Here is a 23,546-nt window from a genome sequence, read left to right as displayed (position 1 = left end):
GTGACAGTAAGAGGAAAATGTAGATAAAAGATGTAGACATATATGAAAATTCATTAGCTAAACAATGCAGTTGATACAGAACTCAATTTGAGTTCCCCACATAATAATCTGCTGTCCAAATGAGAAGACAACTCACCAGGATTTATCCTAGCTCAATTTTTGAGACACAACAAGCTCCAGTACATCTAGTAGCAATGGCTGCATGTCTTCGATTTGCAATGGCTGCACAGTCGGGAGCAGCGCCCGCGGGGGGCGCCAGCAAACCAACCGGCCGGTCGCGACGGCAGGCAGCCGAGGTTCCGGCGCGGCTCCGAGCTGCGCGGTGGCCCCGGTGCGAAGCCGGTTGTGCGGCAACCTCGACGCCCGCAATATCATCAATGCTCGGAACCGCGAGCGCGAGGAAGCCGAGCTCGTCAACCCTCGCGCTAGGGGGAATCGGGGCCGGCAACACAACGTACTTGACACCTGGTGCTCTGGCGCGTGCAGCCGACTACGGACAAGCACAAGCTGAAACCTCCTTGGGAAGGACCTTTCATCATCACGCAAGTTCTCCGCTCGGGGACTTACCGGCTAAGGAACGAGAAGGGCGAGATCTACTCCAACGGCTGGAACATCGAACAGCTACATGCTTTTACCCTTAGTCTGTCCTTTATTTTATTACTAGATTAACATTAGGCTAGAACTCGCTCGGCTCGATGCTCGGACGCTGCTAAAATTTATCGCTCTCTTTCACATATATCTCCCGAGCGGATCGTGCCAACCCGCGCGTGCAGCCGGCACGACCCGCCCGCGGGGGCTCAATACACACCATGTACATACTTTATTGGATAAATTGGATAGACGCCACGGAACTTTGACGCGTTTTGAAAAATACCACGGAACTTTTGGGCCTTAGAAAAACGCCACGGAACTTTTACTCGGCTTTGATAGACGCCACGGGATACGTTTTGGGGGGTGTGTGGCCCACTGTCTGGGGAGAGTATTTCCGTATTTCCAATCGTGCCCCTCCTTACCTCGTACATGGCAGGATCTGATCCAAATCTAAAAAAAACACACATACATGATGGAGCCTCTGTTCTTCCCCGAGCGGAACCCCTAGGTAGGCAGCCGCCGTCGCCGACTGGCACCGCCGTCGCCGCCGCCGCCGAGGTGCGCACAACCCCGACCCCGACCCTCTGCTCCACGATCTGCGCACACCGCCGCCGATTTGCGTGTGCTGCCGCTGATCTGCGCGCGCAGGCCCCGACGAGGTGCGCATCCGGCCAGGCGACGAAGCTCCGTCCCCGATGAGGTCCCTGACGAGGTGCGCGCCTAGGAGAGCCTCCCCCGACGAGCTGCGCGCCGCCCCTGTGCTCTCCGTCGCCCCTCTGTCTGATGTTGGCTTGTCGGTTGCAGGGTCCAACGTGCGCCGCCGGCGTGGAGCACCATGGCTCGGTTGCAGCTGGGACGGGCAGCAACGGCAAACTTTCAGCAGCAATGATCCCCGTTTTCTCCCTTTGCTTGAATGTCCGCTGTGTGCTAAACGCATTATTCGATTGCAAAGCACGAAGCAAGACTCAGCTGGTGCTTATTTCTTCAAGTGCGAGGCCAATGTGCAGGGTGATCCTAGTTCCTGCTCATTCTTCAAGTGGGAGTTGGATTACATGAGGTGGCTGCGATCAAGGCTGAGAGATGGTGGTACTGATGTGGTAGAGAAGGAAGAAGTGTTCAGTGTGGTCATGAGGGAATTAGCTGAAATGAAACAAGAGATTAGAATGTTGAATAGGAAGTTAATTAGGCCATCTGTTGTCGTCGATAGAGTGTGTATTATGTATGTTTTGCTTGGATGTGTAATCGGCATGTTTGTATCACTGTTTGTCAAATGAATGAGATAAAACATTCTTGTTTTCAAATGGTGTTTAATCATGGATAGAAGGTGCAAATCGGCATGTATTTTGTGCAGGAATTATGTATTCCATATGTACAGAAATTGTCAATTTATATCCAGAACACATAAACATGTCCAGAACCAAAGCATGTCCAGAAACACACCATGTCCACAATGAAGTACACATGTTCACCCTAACAAGTCCACAATGAAATACACCATGTCCATGATTTCAACAAAATAAGGGTACAAAACACATAATCAACAAAAGGCGATGGAATAGCTTCAATTGTTGAGGTAGTCCGCCAGCTTTTTAACAACTCTCGCAGGTGGCGCACTTGATTCAGCTAGCGCTCTCTTTTCCTTGATTTTTTTTGGAGTCTTTTTCTTCCTAGCCTTCTTCTGCTTGGGTGCCTTGTCCTGCGCCAAGGGTGCCTTGTCCTGCGCCTTAGGAGCCTTCTTTCTAGCCTTCTTCTGCTTGGGAGCCTGCTTGGAAGTTGATGGTTCACTTGACTCAGCCTTACGCTTCCTCCTACGTAACATTCAGTACACAAGTAAACATTCAGTACATAACATGGATTTGATGTGTAAGTCAGGAAACAAGTTTACCTTTGCTTTGGTTCTTCTTCTGAGTCACTGGAATCGTCGTCATCATCAGACGATGAGTCACTTTTTTCTGCCAGCTTGCATGTCTTCTCAAAGTGTCCGAAGCCGCCGCATCTTTTGCACTTCACAGTTCTCTTGCCTGGCTCAAGAAAGCCTTTATGCCTCTGCACTTTTGGCCTTCCAGCCGCTCTCTTTTGCTTTGGGGGATACAATTTGTACCCAAGATCAACAAAGTTACATTGGGACCTATCCTTCAAATTGGGGATCCGGCTAGCATATGCTGCCCTGAACTTCTCAACTGAATAATATGGATGCACATAGTCTGCAATTTTACCTCTGTTGGCACATATCCAAGCTAAAGCATGATTGCATGGCTTGCCTGTGAGTTGCCACTTTCTGCATGAACATTTGTGGTTTTCTAAGTCCACTGTGTGCCTCCTTGTTACATTATCTGCATCAATAAGTGTCACTTCTGCAAAGTCAACACCTCCTCGAGAAATCTGAACTACCTTCAGCTCGTTGCTTGCTTTGTTGAGTTCCATCATTACAGAGGGTAGAATACCACCATCTAATTGTCTCCCAATATCCCTTCTGGATGCCATCTTCTCCATTATCAGCACTCTCAATCCATCACACAATTCATGAGGCAATAGTCCTCTGAGTCCCTTAATTTGATTATTGAAACTCTCAGAAATGTTATTTGTCAAGTAGTCACATTTGCAATTCTCAGCAAAGCCACTTCTGTACCATATCCTTTTATGGTGTTGGTCAAGCCATGTTATTGCTTCTGGACAATGCTCAGCTATCTTCTGCAAGTGCCACTTGAACCTATCTACAGTGTATGATCTTGCAGCAGGGTAGAGGTGTTGAGTAAAAATTGGACCTCTAAATTGCTTCAAGAAATTGGCATACAAGTGCCTCATGCACTCTCTATGCTCTGCATGTGGATATATTGCTGCAATACCCTCCACTAAACCTTTACATGCATCTGAAGAAATGACTAAACCAGGTGGGTCTCCTATAACTTTGTGCAACTTCTCCATGAACCATGTCCAGTTCTTTTCTGTTTCTGAGTCAAAAATTGCAAATGCAACATAAAACAACCAATTGTGACCATCAACGGATGTAGCTGAAGCTAATTGACCAGTGTATCTACCAACAAGTCTAGTTGCATCTATTGCAATATACGGTTTGCAGCCATTCAAAAATCCATCTATACAAGGCTTCAGTGCAAAGAACATTCTCTTAAATCTCTGTCTCCTACCAACTTTCTCCACATTTATCTCCAAAACTGACCCTGGACACTCCTTTGCTATTTCTGATGCCCAGTTGAACAACTCTTGAAAACTGTTGTTGTATGTACCATGAACTTTCATTGAGGCTAGCTTCAGTCCTGACCATGCCTTGGAATACTTCAACTTGATTTTGTACTGCTTTTCCAGCTTCTCTTTACCAGCTAGAGCACCCTTCCCTGGGTTGGTTTTAACCCAGTCTGTCAAATGATCTGCAACCCATTCCTGTGTCGCCATCCTGCCCTCACATAGCTTGGTTGTTGAACAGTTGTGCTCCTCAGGCAATGATTTTATCTGCAAGAAAAAATGTTTCAAACATTAAACCATGAACAATATTTCAGTGAACAGATTATAAACAAAGCATTAATGGTTAGTTACACCATCACCTGAACTGTTATTTCGTCCTGCAACCTAGAGGCACGTATACGCCATGGATAGCCCTTGGCAGCGCAACGAGCTATAAATCTTGTCTTATCTGTCTTCACACCAGGAGCTAATTCAAAACCAGATTGCACAGCATGGTTCCTAATAGCTTTTCTGAATGTAATCATATCGGGAAACAGTGCATCTTTCGTAATGTCTGGTAACTCAGGGTCATGGGTTACAACCAGAAACTGAGGATCATCGTCATTCATCACTGGCTCTACCACATTCCCACTAGCAGCACGTGCTGCCCCTACATATGGCTCAGTAGGAGGTTGGTTAGCAGCCTCATCAGAAGGCTCATTATGGGTTGTTGCAGTAGCATTATTAGTTGTTGCAGTAGCAGACTCATTATGGGTTGTTCCAGTAGCAGCCCCATTAGTACTTTGTGGCTTAATACCGTAAATATACTCATCATCAACACCCACATACTCCTCAGCAGCGTCAAACACATCATCCATATTAGGCAACTCATCATCTGATTCTGCATGAGCAGCAGCACTTGGTCCTGCTTCATTAGATGCAGATTGTGCATGGCTTTGGTTGATTAGCAGCACAACCTCAATGGGCTCACACACCTCCTTATCAAACACAGACACATAAAGTATAAAATTCCTCTCTTCTTTGTACATGTCAATGACCTCTTTGAGTTGGTTGTCAGAATCTATAAGATGATCCTCACCGGCCCTCTTGTCATGCACCCAAAAAATCACCTTCTGATTCTCACCCCAGCTTGTTTCAGATTTTAATGTACTATTCAGCAAATCCAGCGTCATGCTATCGCTATCCATTACCCAATCACGTGTAAAGCCTCTGGTAAAACGCTTCCTACCATTAGCATCAACTGACATGAAACCTTCGACCTTAACGTCTACTCTGAACATGATCCTATAAAGCGACGAGTCAACAATGGTTATAATCATCCTTATAGTTACTATGTCCAAACGAACAAGAATCGAATTACAGACAGTAGGAAGACACTTACGGTTCTGACCGAACTGCTAGCTCCATCCCTTCCATGGTGCCGCTGATACAACAAGGTGGAGGAAGTCGGGGTGTCGGGCGCAGCTCGTGGAGCAGAGGGTCGGGGTCGGGGTCGGGCGCAGCTCGGCGGGCGGCGGCGTGCACAGATCGTGGAGCAGAGGGTCGGGGTCGGGGTCGGGCGCAGCTCGGCGGCGGCCCGCGCAGATCGTGGAGCAGAGGGTCGGGGTCAGGGTCGTGCGCACCTCGACGGCGGAGGCGACGGCGATGCCAGTCGGCGGCAGCGGCTGCCTTCCTAGGGGTTCCACTCGGGGAAGAACAGAGGCTCCATCGTGTGTGTGTGTGTTTTTTAGATTTGGATCAGATCCTGCCATGTATGAGGTGAGCAGGGGCACGATTGGAAATATGGAAATACTCTCCCCAGACAGTGGGCCACACAGCCCCCAAAACGTATCCCGTGGCGTCTATCAAAGCCGAGTAAAAGTTCCGTGGTGTTTTTCTAAGGCCCAAAAGTTCCGTGGCGTTTTTCAAAACGCGTCAAAGTTCCGTGGCGTCTATCCAATTTATCCTACTTTATTATGTTAAGCAACCTGCTTCTTTTTTCGAATAATTCGCTTGTCAATCATAGCTATGCGATGTTTCTCTCATGTTGTTCGTGGCTGACCCGCGCGTTACCGCCGTATTAAAGCGAGTCCAACGGGTCAGCCCCCAAAATTTCAGCATGCGCCAACAAAGAAAATCGCAACAACAAAAGATAACAAAGCACGATCGGATAGCAGGCGAAAACGACATTAACTTAAAAATAAAACTTGTTCTCGCCATCAGGGCCCACATTCGTTCAAACCTTAAACCAGAATCTAAAAAGCAACTTTCATGGCAGGTCAGCACGAGGAAATCACTCGGCGCGAGCGCGGCGGTTCACCAGGGGCGTGATTGGTTGCCTGGTTCCAGCCCGGCCAGGCTCTCTCGGCATGCAACTTCTGAGCGTTTGGTTGCCTGCGCCAGCGGCCGAGCCAGGCTCCTGTGGTGCAAGATGCGCCTCCCAGCCAGGCCCGCGGGAAACGTAGGAATCGAGCGTTTTTGTCGGGCCAGGCCGGCGCGATGCAGGCTGGGATGCGCGAGCTGCATGAGAGGAGAGAGCAGCGGTGCAAGGACAACTCGTGCGCCCAGGCAACCAAACAGCTTCCCTGCTTGGCCATGCTGCATGCGCCCAGGCAACTAAACGGTGAGCAATTGCATGGCAGCAGCCTGGCCAAGGAGAGCCTGGCTCGGCCGGTGCGATGCAGGCTGGGGCATGCGGTAACCAATCACGCCCCAGAATGTCGGCGGGGTCTAGCTGGCGGGTCAGACACTGTGCATGGGGCCCCATCCCTGCAGTCAGCCGGTCGAGATCTTCATCGGACCTGCCCCCCGCGTAGCCACCCGACACGACCGTGGAATCCACGCCCTCGTAATGGGAAGCCTTGGCCGCGAACGCTGCGTGCACCCCGACGAAGACGCCCTCCGCGATCAGCTCCTCGCCGCGCCCCCAAACCGCCTCGAGCCGAGCCGCAAAGGGCACGACGTCCGTCCCGACGCCGAGCACGTGGCTGGCAAAGCACGCCAGCCGCACCTCGGAGGGAGGACGGCTCCCGATCTGACTCTAGAAGCTTCTCCTCCAAGGCCGACCTGGCGCGGCGCATCGAACCCGCCTCCAGCCGAAGATCTGGCCAACAAAGTGAAAGGGCTGAGCAAGGAAGAAGCCGGGCAGCACTATCCCGGCGCACGCACGAGGGGAGTGGCAAATGACTACCTTCAGACTCGTCCCTCATCGACCGAAGTTGAGCCTCCAGCTCCTCCACCAGCCGCTCCAACTTCTCGAGCCGCCTCGCTCCGACCTCGGCGAGCCCCTTCTCCCGGGCTTCCACCTCCGCGGTCTCCCTCCTCGCGGCGTCGGCGGCCTGCGTGGCCTCCGTCGTCCCAGGGAACCAACCTCGGGAGGCGGATACCCCCTCTCACGTGTAGCTCAGCACACCATATATATATATATATATATATATATATATATATATATATATGGGGTGAAATTGGACCTTCTCTCGAGGACGCAACCACACACACGCACACCACTTGCAAGCGCTCCATGCTTGTAAACACCCAGCATTCGAACGTAACGAACATAAAGAACATCACTCCATACTGAACTAGGGCTATTGCCTAAACCAGTCTAAATTTTTACTTTCATGTACTAGCCATCGAGCTATGGAGAAGCCCAACGCTAAAGTTACTAGCTGGACAGTTCTCTTTTCTTAGTCAGTCAATAACTTGTATTGTCATCCTAATTCACATGAATTGTTTGGATGGGAACATAGGATGGGTTCCCACTACTGACTGATTCATGTGGGTCTCAAGCCCAATTTTTTGGATACATTGTCTACCATATTTCATAGAAAATCTTTTATGAATTGTTAAGCTAAATTGAAAATTAATTGTGAACATTGATTGCTAAATTGAGCGTACCACTTAAGCTAAATTGCGGCAAGGAGACCGAGACAAATTCAATTTCATGTTTTTGATGGCCTGAAAGTACTTCATAATTCTACCGAGACAAATTCATTTTCATGTTTTTGATGGCCTGAAAGTACTTCATAATTCTTTGATCACGAAGTCCTTTAAATATCTCACGCCCTGTGTAACATACCATCAAACCATTAAGCCACTCATCGAACCGGTGATTGCCTAGCTAGAGATCGAGCTTTGACATGAAAATTGCGTCTCGTCCAGGCACCTCTTGCTGAGAGATGGGGACAGCCTCTGACGGGATGCAACGACGTGGTGTGGATTGATCCAGAGTCGCAGTTGATTCAATAGTACGCAACTGGTACGTGTTGCGCCAGAAAAAAATGGACTTGCGCCTGGACTTATTTCCAAAAAAAGAAAAATGGAGCACATGATTTTTGTGAGAACTAGCAGACAAAAGACCCGACGCTGAGTCCTTCCATCTTATCCCTTCACATTTCAGAGAACAAACACTGGTAACAGACGTGTTAAATCTTTCAAAAAAAACAGACGTGTTAAGCAAGCCCTGGGGTTCTCCGCTGGTGAGCAAGCGTCTACTGCTCTAGGTCCTGAACAGTGTGATCCTGCTGTGCTTATCTTCTGATGTCCAGGCCTAACCATACTTTTGCAGTGACTACTAGGCGATAGTAGATACCAGTAAGATGAAATTCAGAAGAAAAAATGCAGTCGAAAATGGTTTCTAAGGTGTCAGCTATTTCCACACTGAATCGCTCAGGAATCGGAGTGCAGGGACGCCTTTCACCTCCACATCAAGGAGCGGGGCCTGGATCAGCTTCAGCCCGCTGAGTTCGCGGTCCTCCCTTATCGCACTGAAGGCGCGTGCTTGTTCCTGAAATTGTCAAGTTTCCACTCAGACACTTGCACCCTGATTCAAAAGCTATACTACAAGCGATGTGCCATTCGAGAACAAGCCTGCGGTGAATTAATGCCGCACTATATATCCACTAAAAAGCAGTAAACTTGCAGTGCATGGATTCGTCCTGTCCATATCGAGTGCTAGAAGCCATGGGAAATCTGCTGCAGTTTTGTGAGAATGGCAGAAGTTTGCTTACCCTCCGTTTTGAAGCGCAGAATCTGCAGTCGGACGCAGATGGCGGTAGCACTTGGTTTATGACAAGCCTCCTTGCGTGTGCACCATACTTCTTTAAGGATGAGTGGAATCTTGATGACTCGCTAACTGCCATCATCTGAGAAAACAAGCACCCACAAGTAAGATTAAGCTGACTCCTCGTCTGCAGCTAGCCCCATATTTATTTCATAACCTCATGTCAAGACAGAATTGTTCTTTACTTTGAATAAGACTGTGAATGTACCCAGCAACATAATCTATATTGTTCATGGCAGTCCACGCATACAAGAGTAAACATGACTCCAGATGTCAACAGGCTATAACTATAGTTAAAAACAAATAGCTGTTGCCGAAATAGCAAAAATGGTGGTAGCAATGTAAAAAATGGGTGGTAGCTTTTACCGTTGGAATTGTGACAATGATGAATTCTGTTGATCGTGGATCAACCAAAAGCTCATGCACTCCAGCAATCTGCTGCCTTAGTTTCTCTAGCCCCGAAGACTTGAAACAAGGAAGATGATAAGCTTGTAATTTGCTTTCAACGCACATTAATATAAATCAACTGGGAACTATTGCACACTTACAATTTCTTGCCATTTCTCAAGAGACGATTTAAAGATTGGCATGGATGAAGCGGCATTTACACCCTGAAATTACAATGTGCAGTAACATGCATTACACATTTGCATAACCAAAAGACTGTTTCCAAGGTCTCAGAAAAACTCAAAGAGAAGAATGTTGCCAGAAAATTTTCCCATTCTGCAGCTTGTAGTACTTGCAGCCTTTAACACTTAGTATCTGCACCACTTCTCTTCTTAAACAATTCGATACCACCAACATGCATTTGCAACAAAAGTATACTACAGCCTACAGTTATGCCACATTGAGGCAAGTCCATTATATTGTGACTTTTGACTTTGCTGCATAGAATTTATTGCCATCTATTTCACATCAGCATGTCTACATAGATATTGGTGAAACAGAACTAACACATTTACTCCGTAATTCAACACCAAACGACTCAAAATAGGGAAACCCAGAAAAACAGATTGGTGTTAAAGTTTACAGACAATCAGACATATATAATTAAATCTCAAAAAGAAAACAAATATCCCCAGTCCAAATTACCTAATTATGACAAGAAAAATGAAAAAAAAAAAGGTAACAAGTGCAAACATATACTCATGCAAACGAGTTTTATGAAGGTAGCATTGAGTTATAACAGATAATATTACTAGTTATGTTAAAGCTCACCTTAACGGCTATACCGAGGAATTTTTCAATCCAATTATTAGCTGACAAAAGCTTGAGTGTATGTCCCTGTGCAATAAATGTGCAGTCAAATAATTGTCGGTGGATGGAAAAAAAAGATGAATAGTATAGTTTGATTGCAAATATTGAGGTGAGCTGGGGACGAACAGTGGACGGAGCATCCAGCACTATACGCCTAAATTTATCGGTCCCTTGCAATTCGATTGACTTTATCAGCTGCAAAGGATACACATCAAGTGATGAGTAATTTTGGAAAGTGCGTGAGCAAATAATAAATCATGTAAATTTTGATTGATACCTCTGATAGTGCATATGCTTCTTCAAGTCCCGGGGGGAATCTACTCAGTATATCATCGAGCATAGACTTTGCAACCATGAAAGGAAAGAGAAATGTATGCATAAGTAATGTGATCTAGCAAGAAACTAAAAGAAATAAACTTCTCTTCTTGAGCAAACAAAGGTTTTGTCTGTGGCAATTTTCATGGGATTAGACAGCAAATAACCAAACAAGTGTAAGTGCTATGCTGGATCAACAGACCACTAAACTACAATGCTGAAGACCTGATACGATGATACATGCTAAAGAATGAAAACAAGCATATGAAACTCCCCTAAAAAAGCTCAAGCATCTCCTTACCTCAGGGCACAACCCTAATAAAGAGAAGATCAGTGCTCAATTAATATACACTTAGCCAGCAAAGAACTATAGCTTGAAACTTTACAGTTACTACATTCATCTAGTGTTGTGATTAACAATATATTGGAGGGCCATTAAAACAAAAAAAATGGAGAAGGAAAGTGCGAATTTTCTAGGTGGTATATACCAGATCAGCAAGTGTTCCAAGCCCCATACTTCCCATCAAATTGTTGATAAAAGATCCAACACCTGGACGTCCCCCCTCTAACTTCACATGGCCAATCTGTAAAAGAACGTGTTCCAAACAATATAACAGATAGTTAAAGCAAAACTAGCATCACAAGAAAGAGATCTGTGATCCCAGAAAATGCAAATGCATCATCACACCTTGAGAGCAGCCCTGTCGAGGGTGAATGTTCTGGATCAACTTTGAGCAAAGAAACAAAACTAAGCATTTGTTTTACAGCAACGAGTCACGAAACACATGGTTGTTCCATATGATTTCTGAGGTCATTCAGAAGTAATTTGTCAAGATCATGCAAATTTTAATATTTATCAAAAAAAAAATGTACTTCAAAGTGCAGTCATATAGATCCAACCTATTCTTGAAATACACAACTTGCACACACTACGTTTCCCAAAAAAAGCATCAACCACTGCAGTTAGATTCATTGGATTTGTTGCTAAAATATCAGTATTATGACTAAAAGTCCAGCAAATGGCCAGTGAGCTAAAAATACGAAATGGGTTACCATCAACACAATCCAAGGTGTTTATTTTCCAACTGGACAGCACCTGCTTAATCACAGTAGCTCAGAGAGCAAAGAATAAAGTAGAATGGCAAACATTTTAGCATAACTTTTCGTACCTCAGTTGCAAAAAGAGAGTCAAATCCATCAATACGTACAACTTTGCTGTCGCTCACGTCCTATAAACAGCATAAGCAATATATTCAACAAAGATAATAAAAACACAATTCAAGTAATATGTACACAAGATAGGCCTTCGTATACTTGTTCAAATGAATCACCCAGTGATCGTATTGGGTTCGTGGAGACGATGAGTGTTGGTTCGCCATGGTTGGCAAACTTCACAGCAAGTGCCGCTGCCATGCTAGTTCTCCCAACACCGCCCTTGCCTCCAACCACGTAGTACCTTTGCGTAGCATCAAACATCTCACTGAACCTGCCACTCACATCCACCAGACTGGAACTGCATCTCTCTGTCCAAGGTTTTAGCAGGGGGATAGTCAGTGTTTTCCTTCAAATTCAGGGGGGGCAATCTCGGGTTCTAAATTAGTAAATCATTTCTGAAGCGAGAGTACCAGGCATGATGAAATTGATCGGATCCCACAAAATCTAATATTTAGAACCTTCCCGCACAATAAACATTAAAAGACAAGGATCTAGCAGCGACCACCAACTCTTGGTTTCTAATCGCAAAAAAAAATGAAAAGAGGGGATTTGTAAAGCACCCAATCGAAAGTCGCACGCATTGGCTTCCAGGTACATGAACAAGGGATGGGCAAGGGGGCAAACCTTGGAAGTTCCGGTGAGACACAAGGGCATCCACTGCCGCCGGCGTCGAGATCCGGCGGCAGGCAGCGGTGGCAAGTCGCCGGGACGTAGGGTTTAGGAGAGCCGCCATTTTGGTCCGGTGGTGGGTTTAGCGTTTGGGTTGGTACTTCCGTCTAGGGAATGTGCGCCTGACGGAGCTATGGAGCGGTTTTGAATGCACGAATTACATTTCTCTTGTCAAACTGACGCACATGTGTCAAGATGGCCGAGTTGGTCTAAGGCGCCAGTTTCAGGTACTGGTCCGAAAGGGCATGGGTTCGAATCCCATTCTTGACAATAGTTTTTCTTTTTTTTCCCCTTTTGGGGCAGATGAACGTGGTAAGTTGGTAACCCTGCCTGTGATTCTATGAACCTATGATATCACCTGCAGCATGCTTTTATTTATAACTATATGCACTTTTGATTCCAGTGCCGCTGCCATGATTGGCGATATCCTTAAACTTTTGGACAGTACCTCTTGGGCACGCAGCGCCAGCCGTGACAAGGTCGTGTTGAGTTTGACAGGCGGTGGCAACGGTAGGAGAAGAGTCCCAGACGTTGGCGACGCGCAGCGCCGTCACGAGGAGCTCGCCGCAGCGCTCCATCAACTCTTCAAGGCCGCCCGCCCGCCGCTCCTCTCCCACTTCTGCGTCCACTGCCCCGGGCTGGACTTCTCCAGCGTAACGGCGCAAGCGCAGCGCCCAAGGTTGTCTTTGCAGCTGAAACAAGCTGACGCAATCAGCCCAAATATCTACAAATCACCAGAGCATCGACACTGAATAGTTTTCAAATATCCCTGTGCCTCTCAAGTCTCAATCTCTTCATTTGGCATAACATCACGTTGCTCACAAGGAGCGTTCCACGGAAAGACCAACCAGAAAACCACACAAACTGACATGCGGCGTAAGTAGAACATTCTTTTCCAGGAACGACGTGACAAAAATAATGCCCAGACATATAGAAAATCTGTGGATATATAATTTAAGAGTAGCCAACCACAAGGAACATGGAAGATGTCTAGACTTCCAATCCTGACAACATGGAAAATTGATCACAATCTCTAGCTAGATTCACAATTCAGAAACCACCAGCCTAGCATACAGATAGAGATTCGATCACCATCATCCTCCAAAAAGTTCTCAAGGGTGTAGAGAGCTTTGGCTGTCTCATTTTGATGTTGTCTTCTCCTTGGTCTTTTGGATCTTCAGAACCTTCTTCACGATCTTTTGCTCCTCAACAAGGAAAGCGCGGATGATCCTGTAATATGGGAATGTTAGGAGATGGAATGGACAGAAGATATGCACACTACTATGCTAGTCAGCATCAACAGATAAAACCATGAAAGCATACTAACCTTTCCCTAACAGCCTGACCAGATAGAACGCCACCATAAGGACGATTCACAGTCCTCCTGTTCCTGGATAATCTGGATCTCTTGTACTCAGCAGGCCTTAGGTGAGGTATCTACAAACATCAAAACAAACATTATTATAACTTGCACGAAACAATACACAGCATAAACAAATTTGTACCATCAAGCAATGTATTCCCTGCAGGACATTATTATTACAGTAGCAAGAGACATTCTATGAAACCGCAACTACAACTACAAACTCTACCGCTCCAAAAATATTCCCACAACAAGTAAAAGAGCTAGCAGCCCATTACCACACCAGTGATAGACACAGACAAGAGGAAGCAGTAAACCATTATGTCAATCTATCATAGCAATGCATTATCTGATCACTTTACAAGTTTATAGGAGTAAGAACAAACGAACAAAAAATAAAACGAAAGGACTTTTAACCCGTGGATCTGAGATGTGCTAACATAGGACAAATAGGCACATACAGTCCACGAAGGCTTGCAACAAAGCCACGAAGGCTTGCCTGCTTCTTCTTGTATCTGATGCTGTGGATTATGTCTGTTGATAACAATGACACCTCCTCAACAAAAGTTTGAAGACCATAGCTAGCACCACTCAGTTGTTTGTATAACCAATTTGATTTGCATTGAGTAACCATGTCTACCGCTGTTGCAATCAACACAAATTGAGCGCTGGGTCACCACAAAAACACTCAAAAAGGCAACGCACTCATGAAACAACAGGTCCGATCTATCATTCAGTAAAACAGAACAGGTGCACAGGCATTCATAACGTGTCAAATACTAGGTCAGTAACGAAAATTTGGGCACCTGATCCACATTATCACCAGAGACTAATCCGATCCCAGAAAGCTGGTAGGCTAAGTGAAAGCCACACTATCGCAGCACGAACAACACCAAGACTGTTCTACGGTTTCCAATTAGTAGAAGGGAGAGGGGCGGCTTACCCCCTGGATCTTCTTGCCGGTGACCGGGCACTTGGGCCCGCTCGCCCTCTTCTTGGTGTACTGGTACACGAGCCTCCCTCCTGCGGCAATCGCGTGGCAGTCAGATACGCGAACGGCGGAAGAACTCGGACCGCAGCCAGGGAAACCGGGGACGCGCGGAGGGGGATCTCTCACCTGGGGTCTTGACGACCCTTGTCTGGTTGGACTTGGTGGCGTAGCTGTGCCGCTTCCGGTACGTGAGCCGCTGCACCATGGCGTCGACCTCTCTCTCTCCCCCTCCCTCCCTCTCTGCTCGGTGTGCGGCGGCGGCGGCGGCTAAAACCCTGGGCGAGTAAACTTGGTGGGATGAGGCGGGGAGCGGATAAAAGGAGGGGTCCGGAAGCTGACCTAGATCGGGTGGCTGCGGATAGCTTGATCCAAGGGTCAGTACGGGTGGCCGAGGTCTCAGGTGCATCCACCTCCACCAATGCACTTTACTTCTTTCCTGGTAGCTTTGGAATCCGCGCCAATCACTTGACTCGAGAGCCTAAAGCCAAACTTCGTCGACTCATGGAAGGACCTCAAATGGGTCTTCATCGACAACTTTCAAGGATCCATAATTAATCGGACACTCACCACGATCTGTCCCATGTCAAGCAAGAGATGAACGAAATCCTGAGATCCTACACCCGGTGTTTCTTCGAGATGCGCGCTACCATCGCCAACATCACCGACGAGGACGTCATCCGCTACTTCCAGAACGGACTCTTCTCGAAGCACACGTACCACAACTTCAGATGCAATCGCCCGACTACTGACGTGGAGCTGCGTGACATGATGGCACGGTGGGCCGACCAGGAGGACGAGGAGAACGATTGCTTCCCCAAGCGAAACAGCGACAAGCAGGGCAACGGTAACAGCCACTTCGACAAGACAGCGGAACCACTTGGGGAACCCCTGAAAGCGCAAGCCAGACCAAGAAGTCGCGACTGTTGAGCGCAGTCCTCATGGCAAGAAGTCGGGGAACAATGACGCACAATTTGAGAAAGTTTTGCACAAATAATGCCCAATGCACCCGAAGTCATGACACATGCTCTTCAAGTGTGTCAGCCTCCGCAAGTCACTCAACGCTCCACCCCTCCCCCAAGCAGGAAAGCGAAAGGATCAGGAGAACAACGACGAGGGTTACAAGTCGGGAGCTTAAGATTTCCAGGACCCGAAGATCGCCGAAGTTCAAACTCTCTAACAGTGAGAAATGGGGCCATAACCATACTTGTCTTGTCAAGTGTCTTTACATGTGATTGAAGAATTGTGGGACACTATCTGTGATGAGGATGGTAGTATGTCTGAAGAAGAAGAGTGTGACGTGGTTGTGAGAACCGCCCAATTTAATATCATTTTAAGCGAAACCGTCGGTCCTTATCATGAAGATGAGAGTTAACTCGTGCTCGCACCAATGGCGCGCCACGGATTAACCCACATCTAAATTCCCAAGAACCAACTTAACTTTTCACCGAAAATAATATTAAACCCGGTAGTCCCGGTATGTGCTCCAACACATGCCCAAGATCACGCATATGCACATACCGTCACAAGCTCATACATCACCATTGATCCACAAAGAGCAATTTTTAATACAAAGTTAAGCCATTAACCATTACAACAATGACATAAGGGAAGGTTCCAAATCCGAATTTTAAGGTTCAATAAGGATACAAGCCTCGGGCTCACAATAACATAGAAGAGATAAGATCCATAAAGCTTAATGTTTATCATGATAACCCCAAGTACGATACGCAGCGGAAAATATAACGATACATAATATTAATGGCGTCTTGCTCAAGGACACCATTGACCATATTGGCCTATTCCTCACCCGCGCCGGGTTCGGCGGGGTAGAAATGGCCAAACACCACTTCCGGCTCACCTGCAACTTAGTATAACAAAGCAACATGAGTACAAAGGTACTCGCAAGACTTACGCGAATAAATAGATCAAGAAAAATGCATATGAAGGCTCGCAAAAAGCTTTAGGGTTAAGTAAATTAATTAAGCATGAGCTCCCTAACTCCACCATCTAGCCTCCTAGCATTTTAATTATCTTGCCCAACCTACCTCAAATTTTAGTTAATTAGATAACTCAAATCCTAAGCATCAACAAGAGAGAACGTAACATGCCACCAACCATTCGACCAAAACTTCTACGAAGATTTCGTAGGATAAAGAGCTTGCTCATAACCGAGGGCGCGGCAATTCGAATTGATTCATTAACCTTGCAAGGGTGTACAACTTTACCCACACGACACAAGGACCATGCGACTCACCCAACCGATCACGTGGGGTGAGGGGGTACTCGTATCAACCTTTCCTGACAAGTTGCAACCGTTGAACATCACGCCTAACTTGCGCGGAGAGTTACCTAGGTCCACCGGGGACACCCCTAAGCCTCTCTACAAAGCCCTACGGCCACGCATCTAGAACCGTGCATCAACGATTAGAACTAGAGGGTATTCGGTTTATCCACCCCATGAATGGATATGTGATAGTAAGATAAGTGCTCAATTTCCAAGGTCATCCACGGACGGTCCTTAATCGGTTCAAGCGGACTAAACCTCCGAGACTCCTTTCTCTAGGCCCTACCTTCCGCTCAAACCTCAAAACCACACTTCCAACTAGACCGATCCAAACCAACAATCCGACACCGGACAATATGTTTAAGATAACAAAATGTGGGTGATACAAGTGATCCTATTCCAACTTTTCCTACAAGATACCTACCAACTCTAGGCACGACTAAGCATTTAGTTAAATGAGTTGCATCTAGCTAGGTGTGCCAAGGGCATGGATATACAAAATCAAGAGAGGACATTGTATGAAAATAGGGACAACAATGCAATAGATAATTATTTAACATAAGCATAGATACCCAAGTGAAATAACTAAATTTAAGCAAGTTAAATAGGTCAAGGAATCATGCTTAGCTGCTTGCCTTGGTTCTCTTCTTGCTCAACAACACACTCGGCTCCCGGCTCGGTCTCAACGAACTCGGTGGGCTCAACAGGTGCGTCCTCCGGCGTCTCGGTCACTAAAATGCATAAATGAGATGTATGCATTAGGATAATGCTAATGATATGAAAAGAGATGGCATGATATGGAATGGAAATGAAGTAACACTTAACACAAGGAGGCACGCAAGCAACGTACGTGAAGCTCGATCAATCAATTAAATTCTAAGCCCGAAGGCGAACTTGCTCATGCAACAAAATAGCAAGAATAAATCATGATGTAATTTCTGCACACAGGGGATCTCAAGAGAAAATCATGAGAGTTGAGTTTGCATCAAAAACATATTTGTGGAATTATTTAGGTTATTTGTAAGTTTTAGCTACTAGAATCAAGTTAAATCTAAAAAGCCATGCAAAGCATTTTCAAAAATCCTAATAAAATTACCAGGGGTACAAGACATAATAAAAAAAGATAACAGAAGTGGTTTTATCATTTTATCACTTTTCTATCCAAAGTTACACAATAAACAATTTTGCAGGCAGCAAAACCAAAAATGCATTAAAACCCTATCAAAAAGCCTAGGATCATTTACAAAAGCTGCACCATGAGATAAAGCATTTCATCAGAAATTTAACAAGATTTAGCTTAGCATTTTTAAAGCATCACACAACAAGATTAACAATTAACTTGGTTTAGCAAGAAAAAACTATAACTCAAGGTACATGACTCTAACATGCATAAAATTTATCTAAGTAGATCTATTATAGAGGATTCAAACAAAATAAATTTCATAATTTTTGGAGATCTACAACAATTTCTATGCAATTTACAAGAATCAGCATGAAATAACGGGGTGAAACGTGGGGAAAAAGGCTAGAGCCACCCGGATCCGGCACTCCCGGGCGCCGACAGGTGGGCCCAGGCTGCCAGCCCCGGGCCAGGCGAAGTCAAGGCCGGCCACGGCCTTGACCCTCCACGAGGGGCGCCAGCACGCGCCCACGACGTGGCCCGCGCGCGCGGAATCGGGCGGAGGTGAAGCGGTGGCGGCGGATTGCGGCGGCGGGCGGCGGAGGAGAGAGGAAGAGGCGGCGAAGGGCTGGGGCCGGGTGCGGAGGAGGAGGGGGTGGTGCACGCGCGCGGAATCGGGCGGAGGTGAAGCGACGGCGGCGGGTGGCGGAGGGGAGAGGAAGAGGCGTTCGGTGAGCTAGGGTTGGAGGGGAGAAGGAGAACGGCGTGATTTAAAGTGGGGAGGGGAAGAGAGGCGAAGCGGCGGCGGCCACGCTGGACGAGCCAGCGGCCGCCGGCGTGCCGCGCCGCACGGGCGCCCAACGGGCGGGCGTAGAGGCGCGGGAGGCGCGGAGGGGGAGGCTGACGCGAGGGCCGGGCGCGCGGGAGAGGGAGAGGGGGATGACAGGTGGGGCCGGGAGAAGGGAAAAAGGGGGAAAGGCAACGGTTCAACTTGCAAAATCAAAAATCTGCATTTCCCGAGCTCCAAAATTCACCAATTTTTAACTGAAGCAAGAACACACTACGAAGAATATAATGCAACAACAAACACTCAAAAATACATCAAGAATTGCCCACAATAAATCATCCAAAACTGCAGTTTTCAAACTTTCCAAGAATTTTATGGCTCGGCAGAGACACCCAAAAATTGAGGAAAAATATCTAAAACTCATCATTTGAAATCTAGTAGTTTAATAAAATATTTGGGTGCACAGCCACATAGCAATTTTTAAACTTCCTTCACAAGCTACACTCAACAATAACAAAGAAAATGGGTAACTCATGTCAAAACATGCACATGATGCTTGATTATGCTTGGATGGTGCTCATGATGATGTTTTAAATTTTTATCTTGTGCTTTTACATTTTGGGTCGTGACAGTGGTGATGGCTGTCAATTCTCTACCCTCCGGTTGTCAAACTAAAAGAAAGATTATGAGACTGCATGGTTCCATTGGAGCCATTGAAGTCCCGATTCTTGTGGATTCAGGAAGTGTTGACATGTTTATTAGTGAATCTCTAGCTAAACAACTTCCATGTGACATGTTGGAGGTTCCTGCAGCACAATATGTCACTGCTGATGGCAGTCCTATGAAGTGTAGTCAAGTGATTCACAATCTGACTTGGGCATCTCAGGGTCACATATTCAAGTCTGAGGTTGGTGTACTTCCTCTGAAATGTTTTGATATGATTGTGAGGCTGGACTGGTTAGAGGATTGGAGCCCCATGTGGGTGCATTGGGGCAAGAAAATCATGAAATTCACATACCAAGGGAAGAGGATGACTCTGAAAGGTGTGCAACCTGATGTATCCAAGTGCACTGCTATCAGTGCTGGTAAGCTCAAGGGTTTGTTGAGAAGAAGAGCTATAACTCACTGTGTTCAGATGTTGCCAGAGAGTCCTGAACATTTGGATCAACAGGACACTTTGGTGGATTCTGCCATTTGCAGTATTTCTAAGAGTGTTGATGTGCCAGAAATTAAAGAACTCATTCAAAAATTTGATCATCTGTTCCAAGAACCAGAACCAACTGTTTTACCACCATCAAGGCAATGTGACCATCAAATTTCTCTAGTGCCAGGGGCAACACTTGTCAATGTTAGAGCTTACAGATATTCTCCTGCATAGAAAAGTGAGATTGAGAGGCAGTTAATTGAAATGTTGAAAAATGAAACTACCAGGCCCAGTTCTAGCCCTTATGCTTCACCAATACTCCTAGTGAGAAAGAAGGATGGCACTTGGCGCTTTTGCGTGGACTGCAGACACATGAACTCCATCACTGTGAAGAATAAGCATCCGATGCCAATTGTGGATGAGCTGATTGATGAGTTGGCTGGAGCAATGTGGTTTTCTAAGCTCGATTTTTGTTCTGGTTACCATCAAATCAGAGTTGCTAAGGGTGATGAACACAAAACTTTATTTCGCACTCACAGAGGGCTTTATGAATTTTTGGTGATGCCATTTGGATTGACCAATGCACCAGCCACCTTTCAAAGTGTGATGAATCAAATTTTTGAACCCTTACTCAGAAAAGGTGTCTTAGTTTCCATGGATGATATTTTAATCTATTATGCAACCTTGGAGGAACATATCTTGTTGTTGAACCGGGTGTTTGAGATCATTAACAACAACCAGTTTTTCATCAAACTGTCCAAGTGTTCCTTTGGTAAGCAGGAGATTGAATACTTGGAGCATTGTATTTTAGCTGCTGGTGTAGCCACATAACCATCTAAAGTGAAAGTTGTCCAGGACTGGCCAATACCTACCAACTTGAAAACATTAAGAGGGGTTTCTTGGTTTGAATGGGTACTACAGAAAGTTTATTAAACACTATGGTATGCTCAACAGACCTTTAACCTTGTTACTGAAGAAAGGAGTCGCATTTCAGTGGACGGCAACTACTGAGGAAGCTTTGACCCTCCTGAAGCAAGCTATGATTGAGGCACCTGTTTTAGCCATTCCTGATTTCTCTAAAACATTTGTGATTGAGAATGATGCTAGTGACTTTGGCCTGGGTGTTGTTCTCCAAAGCTTACTTGAGCAAATCATTGTGCAAGAAAAACCAAGCTCTGTCAGTATATGAGAAAGTGTATGGCGATTTTAATGGCCATTGAAAAGTGGCGCCCATATTTGCAATTTAAGGAGTTCATCATTAGAACTGGTCACAAAAGCCTCCTGCACCTGACAGAGCAGCGTGTTCACACAAAAGATTCAGCATAAGGCACTTCTGAAATTGATGGATTTACAATACAAAATTGTGTATAAGAAGGGATGCACTAACAATGCAGTTGATGCTCTTTCTCGCTGTCTGGCTTTGCATCCTGTTTGTGCTATGTCAGCATGCACACCTGCTTGGATAGAGAACTTAATTGAGGGTTATAAGGAAGATTCTCAGGCTGTCCAGTTGTTAACTGAATTGGCTTTCACCTCACCTAATCAAGCTGGTTATTCTCTGGAGGAATGCATCATAAGATTCAGAGGAAGGGTTTGGATTGGTAATAACCTCCTAGCTCAGCAGCATGTTATACAAGCCTTACATAGCAGTGGTGTTGGTGGCCATTCTGGCTTTCATGGCACATACCATAGAATTAAGGCACTGTTTTCTTGGCCCAAGATGAAAGAGAGCATCAGACAGTATGTTATGGAGTGTACCATTTGTCAGCAGGCTAAGGTAGAACATGTCAAAACACCTAGCTTGTTGGAACCATTGCCTGTACCTGTTCAGCCTTGGACAACTGTCAGCTTGGATTTCATTGAAGGACTTCCTTCGTCCAACAAGTGTGATGTCATCATGGTTGTGATTGATAAATTCATCAAATATAGGCATTTCATTCCACTTTCACACCCTTTTACTGCCTCGCAAGTGGCCCAGGTCTATCTGAACAACATTTACAAGCTCTATGGTTTGCCTCAACAGATGATTTCTGATAGGGATAAGATCTTTACAAGTGCTGTGTAGCAGCAACTGTTCAAACTCACTGACACCCAGTTGTTGATGAGCTCATCTTATCACCCCTAAACTGATGGCCAGACTGAAAGACTTAATCAATACTTGGAAACATTTTTTAGATGCACTGTTCATTCCTGTCCAAGACAATGGCACAAGTGGCTACCCTTAGCTGAATTTTGGTATAATACAACTTTCCATTCTGCCTTGGGTAAATCCCCTTTCGAGGTGTTATATGGTCATCCTCCCCGGCATTTTGGTATTGATAATCTGTTGGCTTGTACCATACCTGATTTGGAGCAGTGGTAAACTGAAAGAGACCTGCTGACCAAATTGATCCAACAACAGTTGCTTCATGCCCAACAACGAATGAAGAGTCATGCTGATAAGAAGAGGTCGGAGAGGGTGTTTCAAGTTGGTGATTTGGTCTATTTGAAGATCCATTCAGACATCGGTGGCAAGTCGGACCAATCAGAAGTTGTCTTTCAGGTTCTTTGGGCCTTTCAAAATTCTACAGAGGGTTGGCCGTGCAGCTTATAAACCGGACCTTCCTTCTAGTTGCAGGATTTGAGCTTTTTGGATCTGCGCCCGCACCAAGACGATGGCTTCGCAAATTTGCTAGTCCGCAACTTGGCTTCGCAAAAATACTGTTATAACAGCCATCCGCACTACTCGTTTGTCATCCAAAAAAGTTTACCGCAGTAATTACTTTTGACTCCAATCTAATGTGCGGACACCCAGCTCCCGTCGTCCGCCCCCCAGCTCCTGCCGCGTGCCCCGCAGCCCGCCGTCGACCCTGCCGCCGTCCCTGAGATCCGCCGCCGTCGCCCGCCCCCCCAGCTCCCGTCGCGCCCCCACCACCTCCCGTCACAAGCCCAGTAGCTCCTGTCGCCCACCTCCCACCTCCCCTCGCGCGGCCCCCAGGTACCATGGAGACACACTCAGAGAGCAGGAGAACGGGAGAGAAAGGAGAGGACTTTGGGGAGCAGGAGAACGGGAGAGAGAGGAGCGTCTATCTCCGTTTCACTCTTCCAACAAGGGTACTTCGGTCTTCTTGCGTGCATAGATCGAGTTTCAACAGGATTAGTACCATTCAAGTGTACCGGATGGCAAACAAGTAGAACGGATGGCTGTTATAACAGTATTTTTGTGAAGGCCGGTTGCGGACTAGCAAATTTGCGAAGCCATCGTCATGGTGCTGGCGCATATCCAAAAAGCTCGCAGGATTCACTTGGTTGTCCACGTGTCACAGCTTAAACAACATGTTCCTCCGCACAATGAGGTCAGTACAGATTTGTCTACTATTCCTACTGACCCAAAGATTCAGTTGGCCCCCTGTTGCTGTGTTGGACCACCGTATGATTCAAGCTGGGAATGCTCCTGTCCACCAAGTGCTGGTTCAGTGGTCGCAGTTACCGCCGGCTATGGCAACATGGGAAGAACTTCGGGATTTTCATCGATGTTTTCCTACTGCTCCAGCTTGAGGACAAGCTGGATTTTGAGAAGGGGGCAATG

At 46.3% G+C, this 23,546-nt stretch overlaps 2 protein-coding genes and 1 non-coding gene across 3 annotated transcripts; 1 reads left to right on the top strand and 2 right to left on the bottom strand.

Annotated features, from left to right (window-relative positions):
- Positions 1-8,137: 8,137 nt before the first annotated feature.
- Positions 8,138-12,408, bottom strand: LOC112898765 (ATPase ARSA1-like). Its single transcript, XM_025967052.1, has 11 exons — positions 12,245-12,408; positions 11,720-11,928; positions 11,575-11,634; positions 10,894-10,989; positions 10,368-10,433; positions 10,217-10,285; positions 10,052-10,117; positions 9,382-9,444; positions 9,200-9,298; positions 8,781-8,915; positions 8,138-8,557 (listed from the first exon to the last, which is right to left on the bottom strand). The coding sequence occupies exons 1-11, from the start codon at positions 12,351-12,353 to the stop codon at positions 8,420-8,422; spliced, it is 1,110 nt and encodes a 369-aa protein (XP_025822837.1). The 5' UTR covers positions 12,354-12,408; the 3' UTR covers positions 8,138-8,419.
- A 70-nt stretch (positions 12,409-12,478) lies between these two features.
- TRNAL-CAG lies at positions 12,479-12,559 on the top strand. Its single transcript has one exon. It is a non-coding gene; the product is annotated as a tRNA-Leu (tRNA).
- Positions 12,560-13,205: 646 nt separating this feature from the next.
- Positions 13,206-14,938, bottom strand: LOC112899897 (60S ribosomal protein L34-like). Its single transcript, XM_025968548.1, has 4 exons — positions 14,770-14,938; positions 14,596-14,675; positions 13,617-13,726; positions 13,206-13,519 (listed from the first exon to the last, which is right to left on the bottom strand). The coding sequence occupies exons 1-4, from the start codon at positions 14,846-14,848 to the stop codon at positions 13,429-13,431; spliced, it is 360 nt and encodes a 119-aa protein (XP_025824333.1). The 5' UTR covers positions 14,849-14,938; the 3' UTR covers positions 13,206-13,428.
- Positions 14,939-23,546: the final 8,608 nt, after the last annotated feature.

This window comes from Panicum hallii, chromosome 7 (assembly GCF_002211085.1).
Source record: "Panicum hallii strain FIL2 chromosome 7, PHallii_v3.1, whole genome shotgun sequence".
Classification (NCBI taxonomy): Eukaryota; Viridiplantae; Streptophyta; class Magnoliopsida; order Poales; family Poaceae; genus Panicum; species Panicum hallii.
Note: the sequence above shows the minus strand (reverse complement) of the source record. Positions and strands in the feature narration are given on the sequence as shown.